This window comes from Pongo pygmaeus, chromosome 10 (assembly GCF_028885625.2).
Source record: "Pongo pygmaeus isolate AG05252 chromosome 10, NHGRI_mPonPyg2-v2.0_pri, whole genome shotgun sequence".
NCBI classification, from domain to species: domain Eukaryota; kingdom Metazoa; phylum Chordata; class Mammalia; order Primates; family Hominidae; genus Pongo; species Pongo pygmaeus.
In genome coordinates, this window is record NC_072383.2 from 109,241,885 (window position 1) to 109,268,680 (window position 26,796).

The 26,796-nt window shown below is 44.1% G+C and overlaps 1 protein-coding gene across 22 annotated transcripts in view; it reads left to right on the top strand.

Moving 5' to 3' along the window:
* The first annotated feature begins 370 nt into the window (after positions 1-370).
* The window catches only part of TCTN1 (tectonic family member 1), a 43,386-nt gene continuing 16,960 nt past the window's right edge, over positions 371-26,796 (top strand). For 11 of the 22 annotated variants that reach the window (XR_008493021.2, XR_008493025.2, XM_063646742.1 and 8 more), the window contains exons 1-8: positions 418-753; positions 6,178-6,298; positions 12,610-12,740; positions 14,999-15,150; positions 18,691-18,778; positions 20,871-20,980; positions 22,663-22,683; positions 26,563-26,697. Coding sequence is in view for 19 of the 22 variants with exons in the window: in XM_063646742.1 (XP_063502812.1) it covers positions 534-753; positions 6,178-6,298; positions 12,610-12,740; positions 14,999-15,150; positions 18,691-18,778; positions 20,871-20,980; positions 22,663-22,683; positions 26,563-26,697 (978 nt within the window). In the remaining 3 variants the exon portion in view is untranslated. Of the gene's footprint in view, positions 754-6,177; positions 6,299-12,609; positions 12,741-14,998; positions 15,151-18,690; positions 18,779-20,870; positions 20,981-22,662; positions 22,684-26,547; positions 26,698-26,796 lie in introns of all 22 variants that reach the window. The other 11 variants (XM_063646746.1, XM_063646747.1, XM_063646748.1 and 8 more) reach the window with 4 other exon arrangements.

Consider the following 26,796-nt stretch of genomic DNA (forward strand, 5'->3'; position numbering starts at 1 on the left):
CCAAAAACTGATTCCTGGGTCCTGCCCTAGACTAACTGACTCAGGATCTCCTGAGGTGGTACCTGGAAATCCGTCTTTTTTTTTTTTGGTTGAGACAGAGTCTCGCACTTTCGCCCAGGCTGGAGTGCAGTGGCACGCTCACGGCTCACTGTAGCCTTCACCTCCCGGGTTCAAGCGATTCTCCTGCCTCAGCCTCCCGAGTACCTGGAACTACAGAAAATCTGCATTTTTTAAGCAAGCGCCGCAGACCGGTTGGGAACCACAGCCGGGATTTACACGCCCCTCGTTTACGCCAGCTTCACACCCGCTCACTAGTGCTCGCCCCTGTGCCTGCCATCGCTGCCTCACCCAGGCTCCGCCCTCCGGCCTCATCCGGGATCCGCCCCTTGCCTCATCCAGGCTTCGCCCGGGTCAGTCTCCCGCAGCTTCTCGCGGCTTCGCAAGCCCCTTCCCGTGATGCCCCGCGCCTGGCTGTCGCGGTTGCCGGGCAACGCGCGGTCCCTGTCGCGGGCCTCGCTGGGACCCCCTAGGAGATGAGGCCGCGAGGTCTCCCGCCGCTCCTGGTGGTGCTCCTGGGCTGCTGGGCCTCCGTGAGCGCCCAGACCGAGGCCACCCCGGCGGTGACGACAGAGGGCCTCAACTCCACCGAGGCAGCCCTGGCCACTTTCGGAACTTCCCCGTCGACCAGGCCCCCCGGGACTCCCAGGGCTCCAGGGCCCTCCTCGGGCCCCAGGCCTACCCCGGTCACGGACGGTGGGTACCGTGTGCCAGCTCCTGGGGTCCACAGTGATCCAACCTCAAGGGGGCAGCCCCGGGATAATGATAGCTAACGCTTATTGAACACTTACTGTGTGCAGACACTGCTGAGTGTTCCATAAACGTCCGTTCTCTAAACAATAACCCTGAGAGGTAGCTGTTACTATCACTGTCAGGTAAATGAGAAAACCGGGTCTCAGAGAGTTTAAGTGGGACGGTATCAAACCTTTGAAAATACTTGAAGTGGTCCCAGACAACAGTGATGCAAAGAGCAATAATGAATGAATCCTTGCAGCCCAAGACGAAATTAAGTCGAGACAATGGTGGAAATTAGTGCCTAGGCTGCACTGAACTTTCACTTAAAGAGAGGCCAAAGGTCTTACTAAATGTGACTATGTTAAGACCCTTGTCGGTTGACCTGAATTCTAAAAACCCAGGATTCCTCCTGTGTTGAATTGGAGGTGGAAAGCTATTGAGGGAGGGTTTATGCTCACTTCTTAGGAGTCATATTTAGGGATAATTAACATTTTTTTTCAGAAAATGATTGTTTAATTCTAGAATTACACATTTAGTGGAAATATTTTATAATCTAATTTGACGTTTGGCTGGCGCCGCGGCTCACGCCTGTAATCCCAACACTTTGGGAGGTCAAGTCGGGTGGATTGCTTGAGGTAGGAGTTCAAGATCAGCCTGGTCAAAATGGCGAAACCCAGTCTCTACTAAAAATAGAAAAAATAGCCGAGCATGGTGCTGCATGCCTGTAATCCTAGCTACTCGGGAGGCTGAGGCAGGAGAATCGCTTGAACCCAGGAAGCAGAGGTTGCAGTAATTACCACTGCACTCCAGACTGGGCGACAGAGCAAGACTGTCTCAAAAAAAAAAAAAAATTGACGTGGATGACTTGACTGAATGACTGTGACCCGCTAAGATTGAGTGCAAAACTTTGTGAATATGCCTTTTCCTGAGATGAGAGTTCATAGCAGCCAATTCTTAAAGTGGTTCATGATCTCAAAGTTTTTTTAAATTTTCTGATTGTGTGAATTGAGAGTAACCCCAATAGATATGCAGTACTTTAAATCTTTTTTTCAGTCTTTTTTTCTTTTTGTGACAAGGTCTCGCTCTGTTACCCAGGCTGGAGTGCAGTGGCGTGATTATATCTCACTTAAGTCTCAATCTGCTGGGCTCAAGGGATCCTTCTGCCTCAGCCTCCAGAGTAGCTAGAACCACAGGTGTGCTCCCCCAGCTTGCTTTTTTAATTTTTTTATTTTTAGTAGAGATGAGATCTCGCTACGTTGTTCAGGCTGATCTCAAACTCCTGGGCTCAAGTGATCCTCCCACCTTGGCCTTCCAAAGTGCTGGGATTACAGGTGTCAACAACTGTGCCTGGCCTATCCCTTCTTAAGATCTTTTCTCAAATTGATTAAAGCTCAGTATTAGTAAGTAAAAAAGTCATCAGCTGAGATCTTGAACTCTAGGACTTAAGTTACTGAACCTTTATTTCTCCAAAAGCTCTCCTTTCTGAATTACGAGTAATCTGAAAGAAAAAGTACAGAGAAATATATTTGCTATTTTAATATATAAACAGAGCTCTGTTTTATATTTAAATTGTTGATTTGATGAATTAGTAGGGAAGTTAAATCAGTGATAAACTGGGACAGAATAAAGCCAAGTATTCAATGCCTGAAACTCTAAGGTTTTTGGACTGGATTGTCTTTTATTCATGTAAGTACTCCATCTGTTAATGCATTTTCTCTCCAAAATAAAGCTATGCTTGAAACATCATTATTATAGCATGTGTTCAAGGCTGTTTTTCCAGTATAGGGGATGAATTTGTGCTTGTCCTCACACTTTATTTTTTTTTTTGGATACAGGGTCTCACTCTGTCACTCAGGCTGAAGTATAGTGGCATGATCACAGCTCACTGCAGCCTCGACCTCCTAGGCTCAGGTGATCTTCCCACCTCAGACTCCCAGGTAGCTGGAACTATAGGTGCATGCCACCACGCCTGGCTAATTTTTTGTAGAGACGGGGTTTCGCCATGTTGCCTAGGCTGGTCTTGAACTCCTGGCCTCAAGTGATTACCCACCTAGGCCTCCCATAGTGTTAGGATTACAGGCTTGAGCCACTGCACTCTGCCAGTCGCCTGTCTTCACCTTTTTAAAGGACCTCTCTTTAGACTTGTGACAGTAATAACTCATTTGTTAACTTCACTGTGTGGCAGGCACTGTGCTAAGCATTTCACCTATGATGTATCTCATTTAATTCTTACAACAACCCCATGATGAGGATACTGTTATCCCCATTTTTCAGGTGGGTAAATTATTTGCCTAATTTTAGGACACACAACTTGTAGATATCGGAGCAGCAGGCTGACTCTGAGTGGAGAACTGGATGGAAAATTGCAGGTGGCTTCAGGCAGTGTTGGTAGAGAAGAGTGATAACCCTTCATCTTGAATCTGGGCTCTGTTCATTAGTACCCTGCTCTACAAGCCAGGTGTGCAGATGCGATAGGAGGCAAGAGCAGCTGAGTGCTGCTTAGACCTGACAGGGGCTCAACAGCTACTTGTTGGATGATTAAGTGCACTCGCATCCTGGGTAGAAACCTTTTTCCTAAGTGGAGTTACTAAACACTATTGCTTCGTCCTTAGTAGTCTTATAGCTGCCTATAAGGGCTTTAAGTTTTGAAAACAAAGCAAGATAGTAATTTTAAACATACAGGGAACCTAAAGCACCTTTTATTTTTCACATTAGCGTGCATAAGTTGTGTCATTTTACTAAGCACATAGAAGAGTTCTCAACTAGAGAGAAGCACTGTAAACTTTAGGGGGAAAGCTTTTGTGTCTTAGACTAAGAAATCATGGCATATTAACAAAACCTTCCCCTTCACCTCACACATTTTTTTTGCAGAGTGCATTATACCTTTTACGGGGTACTCTTTTTTTTTTTAATCGCCCAGGCTGGACTGCAGTGGTGCAGTCTCAGCTCACTGCAACCTCCACCTCCCAGGTTCGAGCGATTCTCATGCCTCAGCCTCCCAAGTAGCTGGGATTACAGCCGCGCGCCACCATGCCTGGCTAATTTTTTTGGTATTTTTAGTAGAGATGGAGTTTTACCATGTTGGCCAGGCTGGTCTTGAACTCCTAACCTCAGGGGATCCACTCTTCTGAGCCTTCCAGAGTGCTAGGATACAGGCGTGAGCTATGGGATAATTTTTCTTTTTTCTTTTTCTTTTTTTTTTTTTTTTTTGAGATGGAATCTTGCCCTGTCACCCAGGCTGGAGTGCAGTGGCACGATCTCGGCTCGCTGCAACCTCTGCCTCCTGGGTTCAGGCGATTCTTCTGCCTCAGCCTCCTGAGTAGCTGGGACTATGGGTGTGTGCCACCACGCCCGACTAATTTTTGTATTTTCAGTAGAGACAGGGTTTTACCATATTGGCCAGGCTGGCCTGGACCTCCTGACCTCATGATCCACCTGCCTCAGCCTCCGAACGTGTTGGGATTACAGGCATGAGCCACTGCGTCCGGCCGCTGTGGGGTACATTTTTCTAAAGCTTTTTTATCGTGAAATAATTCATACGTACAAATAAGAATGTTGGGTGGACACTAGCAGCATTTGCTTCAGATTCCTTTTTTGTTATTTTTGTTTTTTGGCTTGAGATTTTTTTTTTTTTCTTTTTTGAGATGGAGTCTCCCTATGTCATCCAGGCTGGAGTGCAGTGGTGTGATCTCGGTTTACTGCAACCTCTGCCTTCTGGGTTCAAACAATTCTCCTGCCTTAGCCTCCCTGAGTAGCTGGGATTACATGCGCCCACCACCATGCCTGGCTAATTTTTGTATTTTTTTTTTTTTGAGATGGAGTCTCGCTCTGTCGCCCAGGCTGGAGTGCAATGACGCGATCTCGGCTCACTGCAAGCCCCGCCTCCTGGGTTCACGCCATTCTCCCTCCTCAGCCTCCCCAGTAGCTGGGACTACAGGTGCCCGCCACCACACCCAGCTAGTTTTTGTATTTTTAGTAGAGATGGGGTTTCACCGTGTTAGCCAGGATGGTCTCAATCTCCTGACCTTGTGATCCGCCTGCCTCGGCCTCCCAAAGTGCTGAGATTACAGGCGTGAATCACCGCGTCCGGCCTAATTTTTGTATTTTTAATAGAGACAGGGTTTAACCATGTGGGCCAGGGCGGTCTCAAACTCCTGACCTCAAGTGATCTGCCCGCCTCCCAAAGTGCTGGAATTACAGGTGTGAGCCACCGTGCCTGGTTTGAAATCTTCTTTTGAAAAAGAAAACGTTACAGATAAGATTGAAGGTTGATCTTCTTCCCTTCCAGCAATAATTGCAACCATAAATTCATTCTCTTTTTTTAAAAGGGTTGTCTTTTCCTTGACAGAATAAAATAAGAGAATTAAAAATCCAGATAATCATCTTTGTTACAAAGTGGCAAAGAAAAATCATCCTTATTAATGATTAAAAGTTGACCAGGAGTGGTGGCTCACACCTGTAGTCCCAGCACTTTGGGTGGCTAAGGCCGGCGGATCACTTGAGGTCAGGAGTTCGAGACCAGCCTGGCCAACATGGTGAAACCCTGTCTCTACTAAAAATACAAAAAAAAAAAAAAAAAAAAAAAAGTTGGGCATGGTAGTGCATGCCTGTAATCCCAGCTACTCAGGAGGCTGAGGCAGGAGAATAGCTTGAACCCAGGAGGTGGAGGTTGCAGTGAGCCAAGATTGCACCATTGCACTCCAGCCTGGGCAACAAGAGCCAAAATTCCTTTAAAAAATAATTAAATAAAATAATTAAAAGTTGTGAAGTCGGGGAGATTCCTACCCCGCCCTCATACCTTATTGTCTAAATCACCAAAGACATTCTGAGCACCAGAGCCAGTATGATTCTTGGCCAAGGGTCTGTGAATATGAGTTCAGCTTTAAAGCAGCAGGTTATACGTGAAGAGAGGGGCAAGGTTGAAAAGTCTCTTTCCTGAAGGTTTAAGTGGGCACTTCCTCTGAATGGTAATCTCCAGAGAAGGGGCTTAAGGACTTTGGAGTTTTAAACTGGTGGTTCTTATGGCCAGGCAAATGGTTTAGGGGTGCTTGTTCTTAAACTTGTCTAATTATAAGCATCACCTGGAAAGTTTCTGAAAACTGCAAATGCCTGGGTTTCATATTCAGCTTACCAAATCAGCATCTCTGTAGGCAAAGCACTAACAGAACTTTCCAAGCGAGTCAGATCATTAGCCACTTTGGGGAAACCTCTGATTGTGGGATGCTCAAACTGACTCATTTCCACTTCACAAATTTCCCCCAAATGCAATAGGAAAGATAAAATGGACCTTTTGTATGAAATTGACTTATGATACACTGTGGTGGCAGGGGGCAGTCACCACCTGCTGATGGTGATGCTCTGGATCCTACCCTTATTTTTTTGCAGTTGCTGCTCTGTGTGTCTGTGACTTATCCCCAGCACAGTGTGACGTCAACTGCTGCTGTGATCCCGACTGCAGCTCCATGGATTTCAGTGTCTTTTCTGCCTGCTCAGTTCCAGTTGTCACGTAAGTTTATGTATGACACATGCAATTTTGAAAAATTTTGACCAGGATAATACAATTTGGAGAAAGGGAAAACTTTCCCAGGCTTAAAAACCCAAACCTGATTTTCAGTGTTTTGCATCGTTCTGAAGCCATACCGTCCAAACAAATATGTAAAAAAGTAGCTATCCCTGGTAGGGCGCCGTGGCTCACACCTGTAATACCAGCACTTTGGGAGGCTGAGGTGGGTGGATCATGAGGTCAGGAGATTGGGACCATTCTGGCTAACACGGTGAAACCCCGTCTCTATTAAAAATCCAAAAAAATTAGCTGGGCGTGTTGGTGGGCACCAGTGGTCCCGGCTACTTGGGAGGCTGAGGCAGGAGAATGGCGTGAACCCGGGAGGCAGAGCTTGCAGTGAGCGGAGATTGCGCTACTGCACTGTAGCCTGGGCGACAGAGCGAGACTCGGTCTCAAAAAAAAAAAAAAAAAAAAGTAGCTATCCCTTATTTGCATTCAGCCAGGTGACTGTGCAGGCAAAAGAGAAGAGAGAATATACATTAAAATAATGTAATGAAACCTCCGTGTTTGAAGATTGAATTACATTTCAATTTGAGTTGTAGACAGTGGTCACATTTTTTGTATCAGTGAATTAGTATAGCCTAGGGTGAAAAGTGCATTTTAATTTACAGCTTTTGTTGTGGACATAGTATTTGTAACAAAAATTTAGATAAGAAATCTTTGTACTTTTCTGATATGTAAATCTACCAGGAATTCTCACAGTTCGCATTGTACAGGACAATGAAAAGTGACATTCCCAGCTGATTATAAGGTAAATAATCTGTTCTGAATGATCTCTTATAATTGAGATTTCAAGGCTTCTTTTTTTTTTTTTTATGAGATGGAGTCTCGCTCTGTTGCCCAGGCTGGAGTACAGTGGTGCGATAGTGGCTCCCTGCAACCTCCGCCTCCTGGCTTCAAGCAATTCTCCTGTCTCAGCCTCCTGAGTAGCTGGGACTATAGGTGCACACCACGCTGCCTGGTGTATTTTTAGTAGAGCTGGGGTTTCACCATACTGGTCAGGCTGGTCTCGAACTCCTGACCTCAGGTGATCCGCCCGCCTTGGCCTTCCAAAGTGCTAGGATTTCAGGTGTAAGCCAATGCGCCCAGCTTCAAGGCTTTTTGAAAAACTAGCAGCACTTAGAAGAGGCTCATTAATTCAGGATGGGACCAATTTAGTATTCAGAGATAGCTAATTTAAATTTAGCCTTATAGCAAGTTTTAGCAATTGATACTTGATAGGTGAACCCTTTTAAGAAGTACAATGGGTTTTTCCTGTGAGAAACTATTTTATTGACCAACGGAATTTTGATCCTATTTCTAGTTTTGTAAAAATGCTCAGAGAACAGAGCAATGTAGTCAGATTAATTTTCTGGCTACCTGGCCTGTAGCATGTTTCAGTATTTGTTGAAAATCATTCTGTTTTCCTCCCTTAGTAAATACAGGAGCCTGAAAGTGAGATTTTTGCTCCAACTTGGGGCTATTTTTTTTTTTTTTTTTTTTTGAGACAGAGTTTTGCTCTGTTGCCCAGGCTAGAGTGCAGTGGCTCCATCTCAGCTCACTGCAACCTCCGCCTGCTGGGTTCAAGCAGTTTTCCTGCCTCAGCCTCCCAAGGAGCTGGGACTACAGGCATGTGTCACCATGCCCAGCTAATTTTTTGTATTTTAGTACAGACAGGGTTTCACCATGTTAGCCAGGCTGGTCTTGAACTTCTGACCTCGTGATCCGCCCACCTCAGCATCCCAAAGTGCTGGGATTACAGGTATTAGCCACTGTGCCTAGCCTGGAAGATCTCTACTCCTTAACCATAGTGCCTAGTAGAGCTCCTGCCACATAGTGGGCCCTCATTAAGAATGAGTTGAATTGGCTGGGCACGGTGTCTCACGCCTGTAATCCCAGCACTTTGGGAGGCTGAGGCGTGTGGATCACTTGAGGTCAGGAGTTCGAGACCAGCCTGGCCAAGATTGTGAAACCCCGTCTCTATTAAAAATACGAAAATTAGCTGGGCGTGGTGGTGAGTGCCTGTAATCCCAGCTACTCAGGGGGCCGAGGTGGGAGAATCGCTTGAACCTGGGAGGCAGAGGTTGCAGGAGCCAAGATCGAACCGTTGCACTCTAGCCTGGGCAACAAGAGCGAAACTCCATCAAAAAAAAAAAAAAATAATAATAATAATGAGTTGAATGGATAAATGAATTTCTCCCTTCTACCTCTAACTGATTTCCTAGTGTCCCTTTTTGATTTCCTCTACCATTAGTCTTTTAGGCCGACACCAGGCCAAAAACCTGGAGGCTCCCCGACCCCTGCCTCTTCCTTTCCTTTTCCTGTCTCAGCAGTCTTTCCTTTCTCCCAACCTTTCTTGAGCACCTCCTGAGTGCCAGCACCAGGGACATAAAGATGAGTTAGGCACTCTCCTGCCTTCAAAGAGCTTACCGTCGAGTAAGGGAGACAGAGGAGTGGATGGCAGTTTCTACATCAAGCACGATGAGAAGGCAGAGGAATGGCATCTAACTCAGCCCCACTAAGGAATGCTCCCCAGAAAACAGGAGCTGAGCTGGGTCCTGAAGGACACGTGGAAGATGGTCAGCATGGACTGAGGGGAAGGGCATTCCAGGCAGAGGGAACTGCGTGGACAGAGATGGGGGGATGCGAGATGGCCTGCTTAACTGCAGGTAACTCAGTGTGGCCAGAAGAGGGGTGGGGTGAGAGGAGTGTAGCAAAGAGATCAGGGGTCAGGTCCCCAGGGGCCTTGTGTGTATGCTAAGGGGTTTGGACTCTGTCCTGAAGTCCACAGGACCTGGGTTGTAAGAGGATCAGATTCCCATCTTACGTAATTCTGCAGCAGCATGTGCAGTGGATCACAAGGCCAAGCCTGGTGGCAGAGAACCAAGTAAAAAGCTATTGCAGATGCGGATTAATGGTTTCCCTCCCCACCCTCCCCAAAAGCTGTGACAGTGGGGCTAGGGAGAAGTATCTAGATCTGATGATGATACTGAAATACTGCAGAGGATTGGGGAGGTGGCTGACTGGAGGGGAGTAAGGAGTCCCATTCTGTGGAGACTTCCATCACTCTAGCCCTTGTGGTCGTCCATCCCTGCTCCTGCTTTATGAGCTCACACCTCATCCTGTCAGGCACTCACTAAAAGACCTTCAGAAGTTCTCATTATCCATAGGCTTCTTAGCCTGGATTCAGATTCATTCCACCTTCTTTCAGAGCCTATCACTTGCTACCAGCCATCTCAAATCCACTCCAGTCCAGCCTTGGTACTCAGAGTTTCCCAAAGACCATGAGTCGTTACCCAGCCTTGGCCATTGCCGTTCTTGCACTTGGATTTGCTTCCCATTCCTACTGTCTGTCTGATTTCTACTTATCCTTTAAGGCCCAGTAAAAACTGAATGATAATATCCAGTCTTGGCAAGAGTACAGGGAAATAGGCACTCTTACTACAGTGTTGGTGAGAATGTATATTGTGCCCTTCTAGAGGGCAATCTGGGAGTGTGTCTCAGAAGCTTTAAATAATGTTACCTGCCTTTTGGTTTAGCAGTTCCAGTTCAAGAAACATATCCTAAGGAAACAACTGGAGACAGTCATAAAGATGTATGTATAAGGATGTCATTATAGCATTACATATAATTGGGGAAAATTAGAAACCTAAACCTAAACCAACGATCATAGCTCGCTGTAACCTTGCTCCTGGGCTCAAGCAGTCCTCCTACCTCAGCCTCCGAAGTAGTTAGAACTATAGGCATCTGCTAGCATGCTGGGCTAATTTTTTCTTTGTTTTTTTGTAGAGATAGGGATCTGTGTTGCCCAGGCTGGTCTTGAACTCCTGGCCTCAAGTGATCCTCCCCAGCCTCCCAAAATGCTGGGATTACAGGCATGAGCCATGGTGCTTGTGCTGTACCATATCCATATCAATATTGGTTAAACAAATTGGGGTATTAATAGGCTGGTATACGATGATGAAGCCACTTAGTATAATATGGTAAGTGCATATTAGGCATTATATATTAAGTGAGAAAAGCCTTAAAACAGTATGTAGAATATGGTCCCATTTTTATTATGACTGTCTCTATACCATTATCTGTCTGTCCAGCTATCTGTCTATTTTTTTTTTTTTTTAGAGACAAAAATCTCATTTTGTTGCCCAGGCTGGTCTTGAACTCCTGGCTTCAAGTGATCCTCCTGCCATGGCCTCCCAAAGTACTGGCATTGTAGGCGTGAGCCACTGTGCCCAGCCTCTATGTTTTTTTGAGACAGGTCTTGCTCTGTCACCCAGGCTGGAGTGCAGTGACAACGATCATAGCTCACTGTAACCTTGCTCCTGGGCTCAAGCAGTCCTCCTACCTCAGCCTCCCAAGTAGTTAGTACTACAGGCATCTGCCAGCATGCCGGACTAATTTTTTCTTTGTTTTCTGTAGAGGTAGGGGTGTGTGTTGCCCAGGCTGGTCTTGAACTTCTGGCCTCAAGTGATCCTCCTTAGCCTCCCAAAATGCTGGGATTACAGGCATGAGCCACGGTGCTTGGCCTATATCTGTATCTATAGCAAATTGATTGGGGTTTGTCAAATCTGGGATTGGTTGAAGACTTAACTCATAACTTCTTTTTTTTTTTTTTTTTTTCTGGAGAGAGAGTCTCACTCTGTCGCCCAGGCTGGAGTGCAGTGGCATGATCTTGGCTCACTGCAACCTCCCAGGTTCAAGCAATACTCCTGCCTCAATCTCCCCAGCAGCTGGAACTACAGGTGCATGCCACCATGCCTGGCTAATTTATTTTTGTATTTTTAGTAGAGACAGGGTTTCGCCATGTTGGCCAGGCTGGTCTTGAATGCCTGACCTGAGGTGATCCGCTCACCTTGGCCTCCCAAAGTGCTGGGATTACAGGCATGATCCACTGCGCCTGGCCCTGTACCATAACTTGTAAGCATTAAACCTTCCAGATGACTCCACATTTTCTTATTCTCACAGTCCTTTGAAGACAGCTTTATTCTAAAGACAAGGAATTTGGATCTATTCTAGGTACTTTTAAACAATCTGAAGGTCTGCAAAATTTTATCTAATTGATGCTATCAGAGTTTATGAAGTTCATTGACATGAAAATTATACCCTGATCTATGTTCTTGACAAGATTTCCTTAAAGGTTATTCTACTTGTCTCAATTTTGTTTTTTTCTGTTAGAGGAAAAAGTTTTAAATGCCAAACTTTTTCTTTTTTAAAAAGAGACGAGGATCTCACTATGTTGCCAGACTGGCCTCGAACTCCTAACCTCAAGTGATCCTCGCATCTTAGCCTCCTGAGTAGTTGGTAATACAGGTGCATGCTACTGTGACTGGCCCAAATGCAAAATATTTTAACACAGAATAAACTAAATAAAAATGGATTCAGCCAGGTGTGGTGACTCATGCCTATAATCCCAGCACTTTGGGAGGCCGAGGCAGGTGGATCATCTGAGGTAAGGAGTTTGAGACCAGCCTGGCCAACATGGTGAAACCCTGTCTCTAATAAAAATACAAAAATTAGCCAGGCATGGCAGTGCACACCTGTAGTCCCAGCTACTTGGGAGGCTGAGGCAGGAGAATCATTTGAACCTGGGATGCAGAGTTTGCAGTGAGCTGAGATTGTGCCACTGCACTCCAGCCTGGGAGAGTGAGACTACATCTCAAAAAAAAGGATTCAATTTTTTTTTTTTTTTTTTTTGAGATGGAGTCTCACTCTGTCACCAGACTTGAGTGCAGTGGCGCGATCTTGGGTCACTGCAACCTCTGCCTCTTGGGTTCAAGCGATGTTCGTGCCTCAGCCTCCCTAGTAGCTGGGATTACAGGCACACGCCACCACGCCCAGCTAATTTTTGTATTTTTAGTAGAGATGGGGTTTTTCCATCTTGGCCAGGCTGGTCTTGATCTCCTGACCTTGTGATCTGCCTACCTCGGCCTCCCAAAGTGCTGGGATTACAGGTGTGAGCCACCATGCCCAGCTGGATTCAATTCTAATGTCGTGCTTTCTTTTTTTTTTTTTTTTTTTGCGAGACAGAGTCTTGCTCTGTTGCCCAGGCTAGAGTGCAGTGGCGTGATCTTGGCTCACTGCCAGCTCTGCCTCCTGGGTTCACGCCATTCTCCTGCCTCAGCCTCCCAAGTGGCTGGGACGTCATGCTGTCATAAATATCCTCCACGTAACTGTTAACATAGTACAGTACAAGCATCTGACAGTTTTAAAATAATTTTGCTAAGATTGTGTGCTTATGTCTTGTAACTTTGTATTATTATTTTTTTAATTTTCAGGGGCGACAGCCAGTTTTGTAGTCAAAAAGCGGTCATCTATTCATTGAATTTTACAGCAAACCCACCTCAAAGAGTATTTAAACTTGTTGACCAGATTAATCCATCTGTGTTCTGCATTCATATTACAAACTGTAAGTATTTGACATTGATATATTTTGTGAAACTCTGGAAAATTTTTCTCAAAGTTATGGAAAAATGTCTCAGATTTATTTTATGATTATGATTATGATTTTTTTGAGACAGAGTCTTGCTCTGCCACCCAGGCTGGAGTACAGTGGCGCAATCTCGGCTCACTGCAACCTCCACCTCCCAGATTCAAGTGATTCTCCTGCCTCAGCCTACTGAGTAGCTGGGATTACAGGTGCCTGCCACCATGCCTGGATAATTTTTGTGTTTTTTTTTTTTTTTTTTGAGATGGAGTTTCACTCTTGTTGCCCAGGCTGGAGTGCAATGGCCCGATCTCCGCTCATCACAAATCCTCCGCCTCTTGGATTCTAGCGAGTCTCCTGCCTCAGCCTCCCAAGTAGCTGGGATTACAAGCATGGGCCACCATGCCCGGCCAGTTTTGTATTTTTGGTAGAGACGGGGTTTCTCCGTGTTGGTCAGGCTGGTCTAGAATTCCCGACCTCAGGTGATCCACCTGCCTTGGCCTCCCAAAGTGCTGGGATTACAGGTGTGAGCCTCTGTGCCCAGCCCTATTATTACTATTTTTTCTTTCTTTTTTTTTTTTTTGTGACAGAGTCTCAGTCTGTTGCCCATGTTGGAATGCAGTGGCATGTTCTCAGCTCACTGCAACCTCTGCCTCCTGGGTTCAAGTGATTCTCCTGCCTCAGCCTCCCGAGTAGCTGAGATTACAGATACCTGCCACCACACCCAGCTAATTTTTTATTTTTAGTAGAGACAGGGTTTCACCATGTTGGCGAGGCTGGTCTCAAACTCCTGACCTTAAATGATCCTCCTGCCTCGGCCTCTCAAAATGCTGAGATTACAGGTGTGAGCTGCCTCGTCCAGCCCTCAGTTAGATTTAAAGCAATTATTCTATGTTTTGCTATATGTATAGTGTATATCTTTAGAGACCATTTCACAGGTAATAGGAAGTAACTTTATAGACCTGTGGGCATGCACATTTTCTTTAAAAGTAATTATGCTTGTATAGTTGTCTTTTGAAACCTTATACTTATCTCAAAGGTGTTTATATGCAGACAGACATAGGAATCTAGGTTTCTATATATACATGTGTTTTTTTAACTTTATTTCCTCCTGGTTTAATGGTTGAAAATCAGGCTCAGCTTTGAACATTACCTGTGGTTTCTATTTCCTTTTTTTCTTTTATTTTTACTAAGAATATTTGCATGAAAACAGGATCTTTATTTTTATCTGAGCATTTAGCTCAAGTATATGTCTAGATCCAAAGTACATGTACATGTAAAATGTTATCAGGATATCAAAGATCAGAGACATGTTTATGCTTTTATTTGTCAATTAAACTCTGTCATATTTTCAGAATATCTTTATAGATTTTGGTTTTGTTCTCTTGTGATTGAAAACAGGCAGATGCTCTGTGTGATTTGTAATCTGAAGTGATAACTGGCCAGTGACTGTCAGGTTCTCTGTTGTAACACCAGCCCGGTGAACATGGCAGCCTGCTCCCTTCTCTCTCTTCTGTACACAGCACATTTTACTCCATGACTTTCATGGTGGCTGTGTGAGAGTAGAAATCGGATTCTTTCATTCCCATAGCCATCCAGAGAGAGCTTCCCCTTACAGGTTGATACAGCAAACTCATCAGTCCAGGGGCTAGAGAAATAGACAGATTATTATTGGCTTCTGTTGTGCTGTTTACTTGTAGGTGCTACAAACTATTACTTCCCCATTATTAGAAGAAGCAGGCTGAGTCTGGAGGTCCTGTTTGTTTAATAAGCTTTAAAAAATCCTGGGAGAAGTGAATATGGAAAAATACACAATTTTTTTTTTTTTTTTTTGAGATGGAGTCTCGCTGTGTCGCCCAGGCTGGAGTGCAGTGGCGCTATCTCAGCTCATGCAATCTCTGCCTGCTGGGTTTCAGCGATTCTCCTGCCCCAGCCTCCCAAGTAGCTGGGATTACAGGTGCGCACCACCATGACTGGCTAATTTTTGTATTTTTAGTAGAGACAGGATTTCACCATGTTGGCCAGGCTGGTCTCAAACTCCTGACCTCAGGCAATCCGCCCACCTCGGCCTCCCAAAGTGTTGAGATTACAGGCGTGAGCCAGTGCACCCAGCCAAGACACTATTTGTTTTTCACGTCAGCCTTGATGCTATTAAAAACTTTCCAAAACCTTTATATAGGTCATACATATTATACATATATTTTATACCGATTTAAAATATTGTTTTTTTTAAAAAATAGATAAACCTGCATTATCCTTTATTAATCCGGAAGTACCTGATGAAAACAATTTTGATACACTGATGAAAACATCTGATGGTTTTACATTGAATGCTGAATCATATATTTCCTTCACAACCAAACTGGATATTCCTACTGCTGCTAAATATGAGGTGAGCCTGAACTTGATTGATTCTTTTCATCACATCACAAATATCTTTCCTTATAAGTTAATTTTCAAGGTTACCAGGAAAACTGGCTTCCCTGAGACAGAGTTGATATTATAGACTAAAAAACTTAATGTTCATGCCTACAAATCAAAGATCATGAAAATTAAAACTGAATATTTGAAGATGGATTAAAGACTTAAATATAAGACCTAAAACCATACAAACCCTAGAAGAAAACCCAGGCATTCAGGACGTAGACATGGGCAAAGATGTCATGAGTAAAACAATCAAAAGCAATGGCAACAAAAGCCAAAATTGACAAATGGGATCTAATTAAACTAAAGAGCTTCTGCACAGCAAAAGAAACTATCATCAGAGTGAACATGTGACCTACAGAATGGGAAAAATTTTTGCAATCTATCCATATGACAAAGGGCTAATATCCAGAATCTACAAGGAACTTAAATAAATTTACAAGAAAAAAACAACCCCATCAAAAAGTGGGTGAAGGATATGAACAGACACTTTTCAAAAGAAGACATTTAAGTGGCCAACAAACCTATGAAAAAAGGCTCATCATCACTGGTCATTAGAGAAATGCAAATCAAAACTGCAATCAGATACCATCTCACGTCAGTTAGAATGACGATTATTAAAAAGTCAGGAAACAACAGGTGCTGAAGAGGATGTGGAGAAATAGGAACGCTTTTACACTGTTGGGTGGGAGTGTAAATTATTTCAACCATTGTGGAAGACAGTGTGGCAATTCCTCAAGGATCTAGAACCTGAAATACCATTTGACCCAGCAATTCCATTACTGAGTATATACCCAAAGGATTATAAATCATTCTATAAAGACACATGCACACGTATGTTTATTGCAGCACTATTCACAATAGCAAAGACTTGGAACCAACCCAAATGTCCATCAGTGATAGACTGGATGAAGAAAATGTGGCACATACACAACATGGAATACTAAGCAGCCATAAAAAAGGATGAGTTCATGTCCTTTGCAGGGACATGGATGAAGCTGGAAACCATCATTCTCAGCAAACTAACACAGGAACAGAAAACCAAACATCGCATGTTCTCATAAGTGGGAGTTGAACAATGAGAACACATGGACACAGGGAGGGGAACATCATACACAGGGGCCTGTCGGGGGGTGGTGGGCTAGGGGAGGGGATAGCATTAGGAGAAACACCTAATGTAGATGATAGGTTGATGAGTGCAGTAAACCACCATGGCACATGTATACCTACGTAACAAACCTGCACGTTCTGCACCCGTTATCCCAGGACTTAAAATATAATAATAAAACTGAATATTTGAATTCTGAATAGAGGATTTAAGGTTGTTTATTCTGTGATAAACTTGTATTTTGTCTCTTCAGAGTTCTTTGTTCTCCTCAACCTTAAAAGATGTAGCAAAATGCTTGAGGCATGTTGCTGAGATCATGGAGTAGATTGGTTGGTTGCCTGGTCATCTTCTCAAAATTGTATTTAGTTTTACAGATTTTGGAAGATGTGTGCTGTTTTATGTCTATTCAGTAGTACACCTTTAAATGGGACACATATTAACTGAATGAACCTTAACTCTTTTGGAAGCATCTTTTTAAAAGCAAAGTATAAAAGCAACATGTACTAGTTCTAAAAGTTCAAAGTATAGAGGCATATAAGTTGAAAGATCCCTGTATCCATTAAAATTCATACTGCAAATCACTTTGAAAAGATTGGTGTGTATTCTTCCTGATTTTTAAATATGTCTATTATAATGTATATATGGTGTTGTATAGAAGTGGAATTTATAGGTATCCACATTGTTCTAGAAAATTCCTTTTTCAGTGATAAATCATGTGCATCTTCCCATGTCAACATAAAATTTACCATTGAGCATTTTCCATGTGCCAGGCACTGTGAAGAGCTTTTCAGGCATTACTTCATGCACCCCCCTGGGAGGGATGCACCATTGTCTCCATTTACCTGATGAGAAAAACTTAGGCACAGGAAAGTAACTTGTCAGAACTAGTGATAGAGCTAAGTTGTTGTTGTTTTTTTTTTTTTTTTTGAGATGGAGTCTTGCTCTGTGGCCCAGGCTGGAGTGCAGTGGTGTGATCTTGGCTCACTGCAACCTCCGCCTCTCAGGTTCAAGTGATTCTCCCACTTCAGCCTCCCAAGTAGCTGGGATTGCAGGCACCTGTTGTCATGATCAGCTAATTTTTGTCTTTTTGTAGAGATGGGGTTTCACCATGTTGGCCAGGCTGGTCTTCAGCTAATTTTTGTATTTTTGTAGAGACGGGGTTTCACCACGTTGGCCAGGCTGGTCTTGAACTCCTGACCTCAGGTGATCCGCTTGCCTCAGCCTCCCAAAGTGCTGGGATTGCAGATGTCAGCCACTGCACCCAGCCTAGAGCTGCAGTTTACAAAATATTCTTGGCTGGGCGCGGTGGCTCACGCCTGTAATCCCAGCACTTTGAGAGGCCGAGGTGGGCAAATCACTTGAGGTCAGGAGTTCCACACCAGCCTGGACAATATAGTGAAACCCCATGTCTACTAAAAATACAAAAATTAGCTGGGCGTGGTGGTGCGTGCCTGTAGTTCCAGCTACTTGGAAGGCTGAGGCATGAGGATCGCTTGAACCCAGGAAGCGGAGGTTGCAGTGAGCTGAGATCATGCCACTGCACTCCAGCCTGGGCAACAGAGCAAGACTCCATCTCAAAAACAAACCCAAAATATTATTTTCTGTGTATGTATCTGAGCTGTTCCACTCTTAACAGACATGTTTCCAGTTTTTGCTGTTATCCACAATGAACATTCCCATATATATGTACATTTTTGTACACTTCACTGATTAAATCCTTAGGATACATTCCTATAAATGAGTTAGTTTGGTAAAAATAAATGGAAAATTTAAATATAGATACCAGATTGCCCTCCAGAAAAATTGCAGTGCTTTACACTCCCAGCTCCAGTGAGTGGAAGGAGTTGTTTCCCATACTCCTGCTGGCACTAAAGCATTTGGATAAACTTTCAAGTTCGAGAAAATTGGCTATAAGCCTAATAGCTATTAATCTGGGTTTGAAGATTGGAAAATAATTTTGTGGGGTTTGGTTTTGGGAAAGAAGGCATTCTTTCATAAAATTGATTCATAAAATGATTTTTATGATTTTAATGTATACTGTATATGTTACTTAAATAATTAATGCTAGCGAAAAATAATTATCTCACCCCTGTGTCCAGCCACCTAGTTCCTGTCTGCAGAGGCAGACCGTTATGTCATTGTCTCATGTACCCTTCCAAAGGAATTCCATGACTAAGAAGCCTGCAAATACAGTAACATGCACATACAGAAACACACATCCTTTTAAAAATGGCGACACAACTAGATGTGAGCTTCTTGAGGGCAAGGACCACATCTGTTTTTTGCTCATCACTGTGTCCCTGATGCCTGCAGTGCTGCTTGGCACATCGTGGGTGCCCAGTAAGTGTTGAATGAATACCTTAATTACACCATAATGACTGTTGGTTGTTGTGTTTGCAGTATGGGGTTCCTCTGCAGACTTCAGATTCGTTTCTGAGATTTCCTTTGTCCCTAACATCATCTCTGTGCACTGATGATAACCCTGCAGGTAAGAAAGTGGTCATTCTTCTTTCCTTAGACATTTGCTGTTATTATTAGGTTGGTGGAAAAGTAGTTGCGGTTTTTGCCATTAAAAGTAATGACCAAAATCGCAATTATTTTTGCACCAACTTAATACTTTACATTTGTAGTAGTCATAATTAAACAGGCCTCGTAACTAAAAACAGAATCTTCGGGTTAAAAGAGGCCTCAAAGGTCATGCAGTTCAATTTCCCACCCAGGGCCAGTCTTTTCTACCACATGCAGTCACTGCTTGAGCACTTGTAGTGATGGGGAACTGACTACCTGAAAACAGCTCACTCAATTGTTTAACACTTCCAGTTGTTGGAAAGTTCTAAAGCATATCAACAGCTAACCATTATTAAGCACTTATTGTGTGCTGGGTATTGTGTTAAGTGCTTGCATGTGTTTTCCTTTAAATACTCTCTGTAATCCCTTGAGGCCAGGTTAGTATCTCCGTTTTTTAGAGCAGGAAACAGAGATGTACAGTTTCTTGTTCAGGCTCACTCAGGCGGTGGTGGAGCGGGAATGGACCCCATGCAGTTGGCCTGCAGCCTGTGCTCCCCTATGCTCCTCTCCATTCAGGAGCCTCCAAGAGTTTGCAGAATGGCCCCCTAGGCAGTGGAAGGCAGCAGGCTTGGCTCTCCCATCCCCAAGGGGCCTCACTGTGAAGAAGCTAAGTAATGGACGATAGGAAAATGTATTCTGCTGAAAAGACAATCTTGCACACACAAAGAACAGTGTAAATTAAAACCAAACCAAAGGCTGGGTGTGGCAGCTAATGCCTGTAATCCCAGCACTTTGGGAGGCTGAGGTGGGCGGATTGCTTGAGATTAGGAGTTTGAGCCTGGGCAACATAGCGAAACCCTGTCTTTATAAAAAATACAAAAATTAGTCATAGTGGTGCACATCTGTGGTTCCAGCTACTCAGGAGGCTGAGGTAGGAGGATTGCTTGAGCCAGGGAGGTGGAGGTTGCAGTGAGCTGAAATTGCACCACTGCACTCCATCCTGGGTGACAGAACAAGACCCTGTCTCAAAGAAAAAAAAAAGAGAAAACAAAACCAAAAACAACTCCCCCTCCCCCGCAACAAAACCTAGAAACCAAACTGAGATACCATTTTCCCCTGTCAGATTGGCAAAACTCAAAACAACTGAAGCTGTGGGGAAATAGGCACTCCACCTACATAGCTGGTAAGACTGTAAATTGGTACAACCTCGGTGAAGGGCAACTTAGCAATTTGTATCCAGATTACAAATGAATGTGCTCTTCAACCCAGCTGTTCTACTTCCAGGAGTTGATCCTACAGAAATGCTGGCCAGCATGCAAAATAATAGATTGCAAGCATTGTTGGTGATAGCAAAGATGGAGACAACTTAAGTGTTCCTTAATAGGGAACTGGTATAATAATTATGCCACATCTATAATATAATACTAATTATCCCCAAGAAAGGAGGAGCTGCTTCATGTAAAGACAGGCCAATCTCCAAGATATATTGTTCAGTGAACAAAATGAGGGGCAGAATAGTGTATATATTGTACATTTGTTTCCAAAAGGGGAAAGAAATAATAATAAAGATATATGTATGTTTTTTACACACATATTTGTTTTTATTTCCATAGAATATTTCTAGAAAGATACACAAGAAGCCTCATGCCAGTTGCCTCAGGAGAAGGGGACTGGTGGTAGCTGGGGGGCAGGACAAGAATTGGAGGGGGATTTACTCATTATCTTTTTGTGCTTTTTGAATTTTGAATCTCATGAATGTGTTACCTTTTTAAAAAATAATTTAAAACATTGTAGGCCAGGCACACTGGTTCACACCTGTAATCCCAGCACTCTGGGAGGCCGAGGCAAGAGGATCACTTGAGGTCAGGAGTTTGAGACCAGTCTGGGCAATACGGTGAAACCTTGTCTCTACTAAAAAAACAAAACAAAACAAACAACAACAAAATTGTATATCTGTGTTGTAACTTATTTTACAGTTTTACCTAGATTAAAATTTTTTAGTTGCCATTGGAAAATTGAAAAATTTCTTCTCTTTTGTATTTTTTTTCCTTGGGAATGTTAATGATTTCTAGCGTTTCTGGTGAACCAGGCTGTTAAGTGCACCAGAAAAATAAATTTAGAACAGTGTGAAGAAATTGAAGCCCTCAGCATGGCTTTTTACAGCAGCCCGGAAATTCTGAGGGTAAGAATTATTTTGAAGTGTAACTTACTCATTAGGTATGTTTCTGTTCTTTCTGCGCTTTTAAAATATGACAAGTACAGAATATTTCAGTACATGATTGACACTCGAGTTTAAATTTCTCCAGTACTTTTGTATCAGTGATTATTGAAATAATCCTTTAAATAATTTTTATTTTTATATAGTTAGCTCATATTTTGCTTTTGTTGATTTTTTTCTTTCATTCATTTTGATGGTAACCAATATCTGTCTCCTGAATAAAAACAAATCTTTACTAATAACTAAAAACTTTAGAAATCATAAAAACATCTTCATGTCTGTGACAGAAATAATCTTATTAGCCCCAAAAAGGGCTCTCTCTCAGAAACAGGCCAGAAAATAAGAGGAAATCCACTTTCTGGTTGGCAGATGACACAGGCAGTCAGGAAAGAACAGGGAATGGGAGAAGTGGGCACGATGGTGAAGGGGCCCCTTCTCTCTGGTTGCAGTGACTGAACCCTAAACTGAAGAAATGAATGAGGCCACTGGCCCACATGACAGATGAGATGGAGGGTGGCAAGGGAAGAAGACTTTTTTCAATGATTAAAAACCATATGATAGGCTGAGGCAGGAGGATCACTTGAGGCTAAGAGTTCAAGAACCAGCCTGGGCAACATAATGAGACCCTGTCCCTACAAAAAATAAAAAAAAGCTTTTGTGGCATGGTTGTACACACCTGTGGTCCCAGCTGCTCAGGAGGCTAAGACAGGAGGATCACTTGAGCCTAAGAGGCTGAGGTTGCTGTGAGCTGAGGTTGCAGTGAGCTATGATCACACTCCAGCCTGGGTGACAGAGTGAGACCTGGTCTCTAACAAAACAAAACAACTCCCCTTCCAGAAACATACGATTATTGTCAAAGGGGTCCCCTTCCCAATTTCCTCTTTATGAGGGGTACAGGGGTAGGGTGGTTCATGGCACCATTATTTACCTGGACTTCAGTTTTTAGGATCAAATTTAACCTTTCCCTCTCCCCTCATTTTCTCTCTCCCTCTCTTGTGTAAGTCAGCCATCTAGGCTTGTGAATTCTTCTAGTTAGCTTGAGCTCACAGTTGTCTTGAAGCTATTCCTTGGGCATCCAGGTACAGTTCTCTTTCAGCACAGGTCTCTCCAAACAGGTCTATTTGTCTTCCTCCCCACGTTTCCCAGTGGGCCCTTCAGAAAGAAAGCTGTGGCTCTACTGGGAAGGCAAGAGCTTGTCATTGAGGAGGCTTGGGCCAGAGGCAGGACGACCAGTTAGGAGGCTGCGGAAATCGCCTGGGCAAGCAATGGTGGCCTTCCAGCAAGGACAGGTGCAGTGAGAGTGACCAGGAGTGTAAGAACTGTGCTTCCCACAGTGCTTATGGCTGTGAGACCATGTGGAAATACACAATAATGACCCTGGAGCATGGAGCCTTCCTGAGACTAGCTTGGTGAGCTTCCACCTGGAGGAAATGAAGATAGAAGGAAAACCCAATGTGACCTCTTTGATTAGGACATAGATTCAAACACATGCAGATGGGAAGTCTTGATCAAGGGAATTCTGTTTTCTTCTTTGTGAAGCCTTTAATAAGATGAATATACTCTTCAACTCAAGATCTGAAAAAGCAATGAAAATACTTCTTTCTGTTGTACTTAACACAATTTTTTTGTGGTTTCTTTTTATCTAGGTACCTGATTCAAGAACAAAGGTAAGAGTATTTATTTATTTATTTTTGTGATAGAAAGTAGGATAGTTTATAATACTGTCTTATTTCTGAGCCCTTTTAAATGAATACAGTTACAATTAGAAGGGGACCTTGTTGCCAGTAGCAAATACATTTGCCAAAAAGCAAGCAGAAGTGCAATAGGGAAACTCCTTAGTGGGAGTCACACTTCTGGGCTTTCCAGCTGCCTCTGTTGTTGTGGTTTTGTACTCTTCTGTGGTTCAGTGACACCACTGTCGTGACCAGCAGTGGGTGTGATTGACTTCTGGACATTCAGGCTGTCCCTTGCTCCCTTCTTGGTCTCTTGTTAAGAAAGCTGTCCAGATCCCAGGATGCTGCCCGTGCAGGGCAGAAGCCATAAGCACTTTGGTCAGTGGGTGTCCATACCGTGTGTGAGGCGTGCCCCGTGGTATACCTTCAGGGCTTTATTTGAGGGTGGGTTCTTTTCAAAGCCTTATCACCCCAGCCCAGGGTTCTACTTGGTTGTGGTCAGGATGCCAGTGTCTCTTCATGGCTATGTCAGAAGGAATGTGGATCCCTTACCCCTTATTCTAGGGTTTGCACCCTAGGCCTGCCTGTGAACACAGTCCCCGTGGAGGCCTGAGTTGGTGGCTTTGTCATAGTTTCCCACCCTGTGGAACTGGCCAGCCTAGGTTCAAACCTCAGCTTTGCCATTATTTTCTTGTCTGACTGACACTGTGGTCTCCCTTTGTTGAGTGGATGGTAAGCATCTGTGCAGAGGCATGACACAAGGCCAAGTGGGAGAAGCACATGAGGTGCTGGTGTGGCATCTGCGCATGGGATGCACTCGGGATGGGGATGCACTGGCTGTGATTGACTTCACTGATGCTCTGCACACAAATGTGTTTGAGGGAGATGTTTGAAAGGAAATAGCCATGTGACTTTGGGTCTCACACAACGGTGTGTGGGGCTGGATCCCGCCTTCTGTGAAGGGTGGGAAGACCTATTATGAGGAATGATGGATGTTACTTGTGTTTTCAAACTTGTTTTAGTTATAGAGACCCTTTCTTAAATGCAGTCTGAAGCAGAACCCTCCCTAGAGTGTAACACAGACTGAATGTGGAGCTGTGCTGGTTGGAGCAGGGATGGGGCCTGAAGCCCTCCACCTGCCCAGTCTCCTTCTCTCTCCTCTTTGGTCCCAGTGAAGAACCCGAGGGCTCCCAGGAATGCAGTGTGAAAGTCATGCAATGGGCTAGCTCTCACCTCCCTCCAACCCCTAGAGAGTGCTTGGATTTTACCACTCAAAACTGGAACCGTCTGTGGGGGCAGAAGCCCTATCAGCCTTGTTCATGATATATCCTTATTTCTAACGCAGCGTCCAGTATGTACTGGGCATTCAATGAGTTACATATTTAGTGATGAATGACTAGGAAGGAGGTGGGTCCATTCAGGGTGGGAAGACCTATTATGAGGAATGTGATGGATGTTACTGGAAGGCTTGGAGCAGGTGCCAGGACTGTTCTAAGTGCTGTACGTGTCCGACGTCTTTGAGTCCTCTTGGCTGTCCTAGGAGGTAGGTTCAGTTACTGTCACTCTCTGGCAGATGAGTCACAGGAGATGAATGAGCTTGCCCACGGCTGCACAGCTGGGAAGTGGTAGAGCTGGGACAGGGATCTAGGTGGTCTGGCCCCAGGGACCTTATACTTTACCACCATACTGGGTCAGCTCTACTCTGTGAGCCCATGTGACAGGCTTCACACACCTTCCTTCTTTGCATCCTGTGGCCACACAGGACGTGGCAGACTGGGACTTCTAACTTAGGTCTGTGTGACACCAAAGGTTGTGCTCTAAAGGACAAGCATGTAAACTAATAGTAGGAATTTGTTAAAAATTTTCTTAAAAAGCAGATTTTAAGGTTAGAGGATCAGGAGTATAGAAATTGGGTCTAATCTCCCCACTAAGTGAAGACTGTTATGATTGCCTGGAATCATTGTCAGTATCTGTGGCGCCATCAGTGAAAGATTGCAGGGTAGCCCTGTAGTTTCATTGAGTATGCTGGAGTTCTTTACCAGTGTGTGTGTGGTTTGGGAATGGTATGTGGTGGAAGAGGAATCAAGGAAATCAGCACAGCGCTACTGTTTCCTTCTCGTGACAGTTGAGTGAGCTGTTGAGACGAGGGCAGCTCCTGCCATTGACACCAGGACTCTCCAAAGCTCATTGACACTGAATCCTTCGTTTTTTGCCAGTTCCACACACACACCGTGGAAGTGGCTCCAGCAGAGGCTGGTATGGCAGGCTATGCTCTTTCTTGGAACCCGGTGTCATTGCTGAATCAGGGACCACTATGCTCAGAGTAAGGAACCCGGGGTTGCCCTTGTGTTAAACAAGAGCTAATTGAATCACAGCCTAGGACCCCCTCCATGCTGAAACCCCTCGGTGCGGCATGTTACGCAGAGGGCCTCACAGTGACTAACATTGCTCTTCTGCCATTCTCATCACATGACAGCTCACGTCTTTGTTACTGAGTCATGTCACTTTCTTCTATGAGAGGCTTTCACTCGCAGGTCTTCTTGGTCATGGGAGCAGACACATAAGGACTGCTTATTTATCTCTAAAATAACTGCTTAAATACTTGGTCATTTTGAATTATAAACAGCATGGTGCATGATTGAGTGCAAGTTCAAAGTGGTATAAACAACTATTAATAGATACATGAGGCTCCTTCCTCAACAGTGGTTTCCAAGAATTGAAGTTTAGAGCAAATGACAGATTCATCCTATAGTACGAGGAGGCCCAGCTACCTTTAGAGGATGGCTTGATGCCTTGTTACTCTGCTGGTGGTGGCCATGAATGCAAAATGTCTTTTACTAGCACTGGGATAAGCAGGGCTTCCCTGGTGCTGCTGAAAACGTTTGTCTGTGTCTGTTTTTTGTTGCTCATATTCCCACCACCCAGAGAAACCACTGTGTGTGTGTGTGTGTGTGTATGTGTGTGTGTGCGTGCTTGCGCTTGTATAGAAGTTGTGTATAAATTGGGTCAAATGAATATTCGGGGGTGTGTGGGGGCTTAAGGATATGTATCCTGGGACTGCATGTGAATGTGCATGTGTGGGTACGGACTGTATAGGAGTTGTGTTTTGGAGGTGAGGATATATATGTGCGCTTGACAGTGTGATGGAGTTTTGTGTGTATTTGAGATATAATTCACATACCATAAAACTCACCATTTTAAAGTATACAATTCTGTGGTTTTTAGTATAGTCACAGGTTGTGCAACCATCACCACTAATTCCAGAACATTTCCATCACCCCAAAAAGAAGCCCTGTGTTAGCAGTCACTCTTCATTCTTCCCCAGCTCTGTCCCCCATCCCCTGGCAACCACCGATCTACTTTTTGTCTCTATGGGTTTGCCTATTTGGACATTCCGCATAAATGGAATTAGAACTGTGGCCTTTTGTGTCTGGCTTCTATGACTTAGCATATTTTTAAGATTCATCTGTACTGTGGCATGTATTAGTACTATTTTTAGGGATGAGTCATATGCCTTTGTAAGGCTAGACTTTGTATTTATCCATTCATCAGTTGATGGACATTTAGGTGGTTTTTGGTTTTAGCTATTATGATAGTGCAGCTGTGAACATTTGTGTACAAGTTTTTGTGTAAACTTTATGTTTTCAGAGGTAACTACTTTTAAAGTTTTGGTTATATCCTCAAGTATTTTCTTTGTGAATGTATATATGTTTATTACCTTTGCAAATGTGGATCATAGTGTATACACTGTTGTGTAGCATGCTTCCCCCTACTTGGCCATATATCAGGGGAGGTTTCTTTCCAGTTGGTTGTTATTTTAGCCCATCCTCCCTGGGTAGAGCATCTTCAACACTCCAGGTCTTCACTCTGCAGGTCCCTATCACTGTTCAGTCCATCATCATTCAGTCTCTAAATAAAACGCTCACCCGACGGGAAGACACTGATGTGCTGCAGCCGACTCTCATCAACGCTGGACACTTTAGCCTTTGCATGAATGTTGTTCTTGAGGTAGGTGCCGAATTTGGCTTTGAGAGCTTGTCTGTGGCAGACTTAAGCCTCCTGTTGCGCCGGGATAACTGGACGCCCTCCGAGGACGCTCTGTCCCAG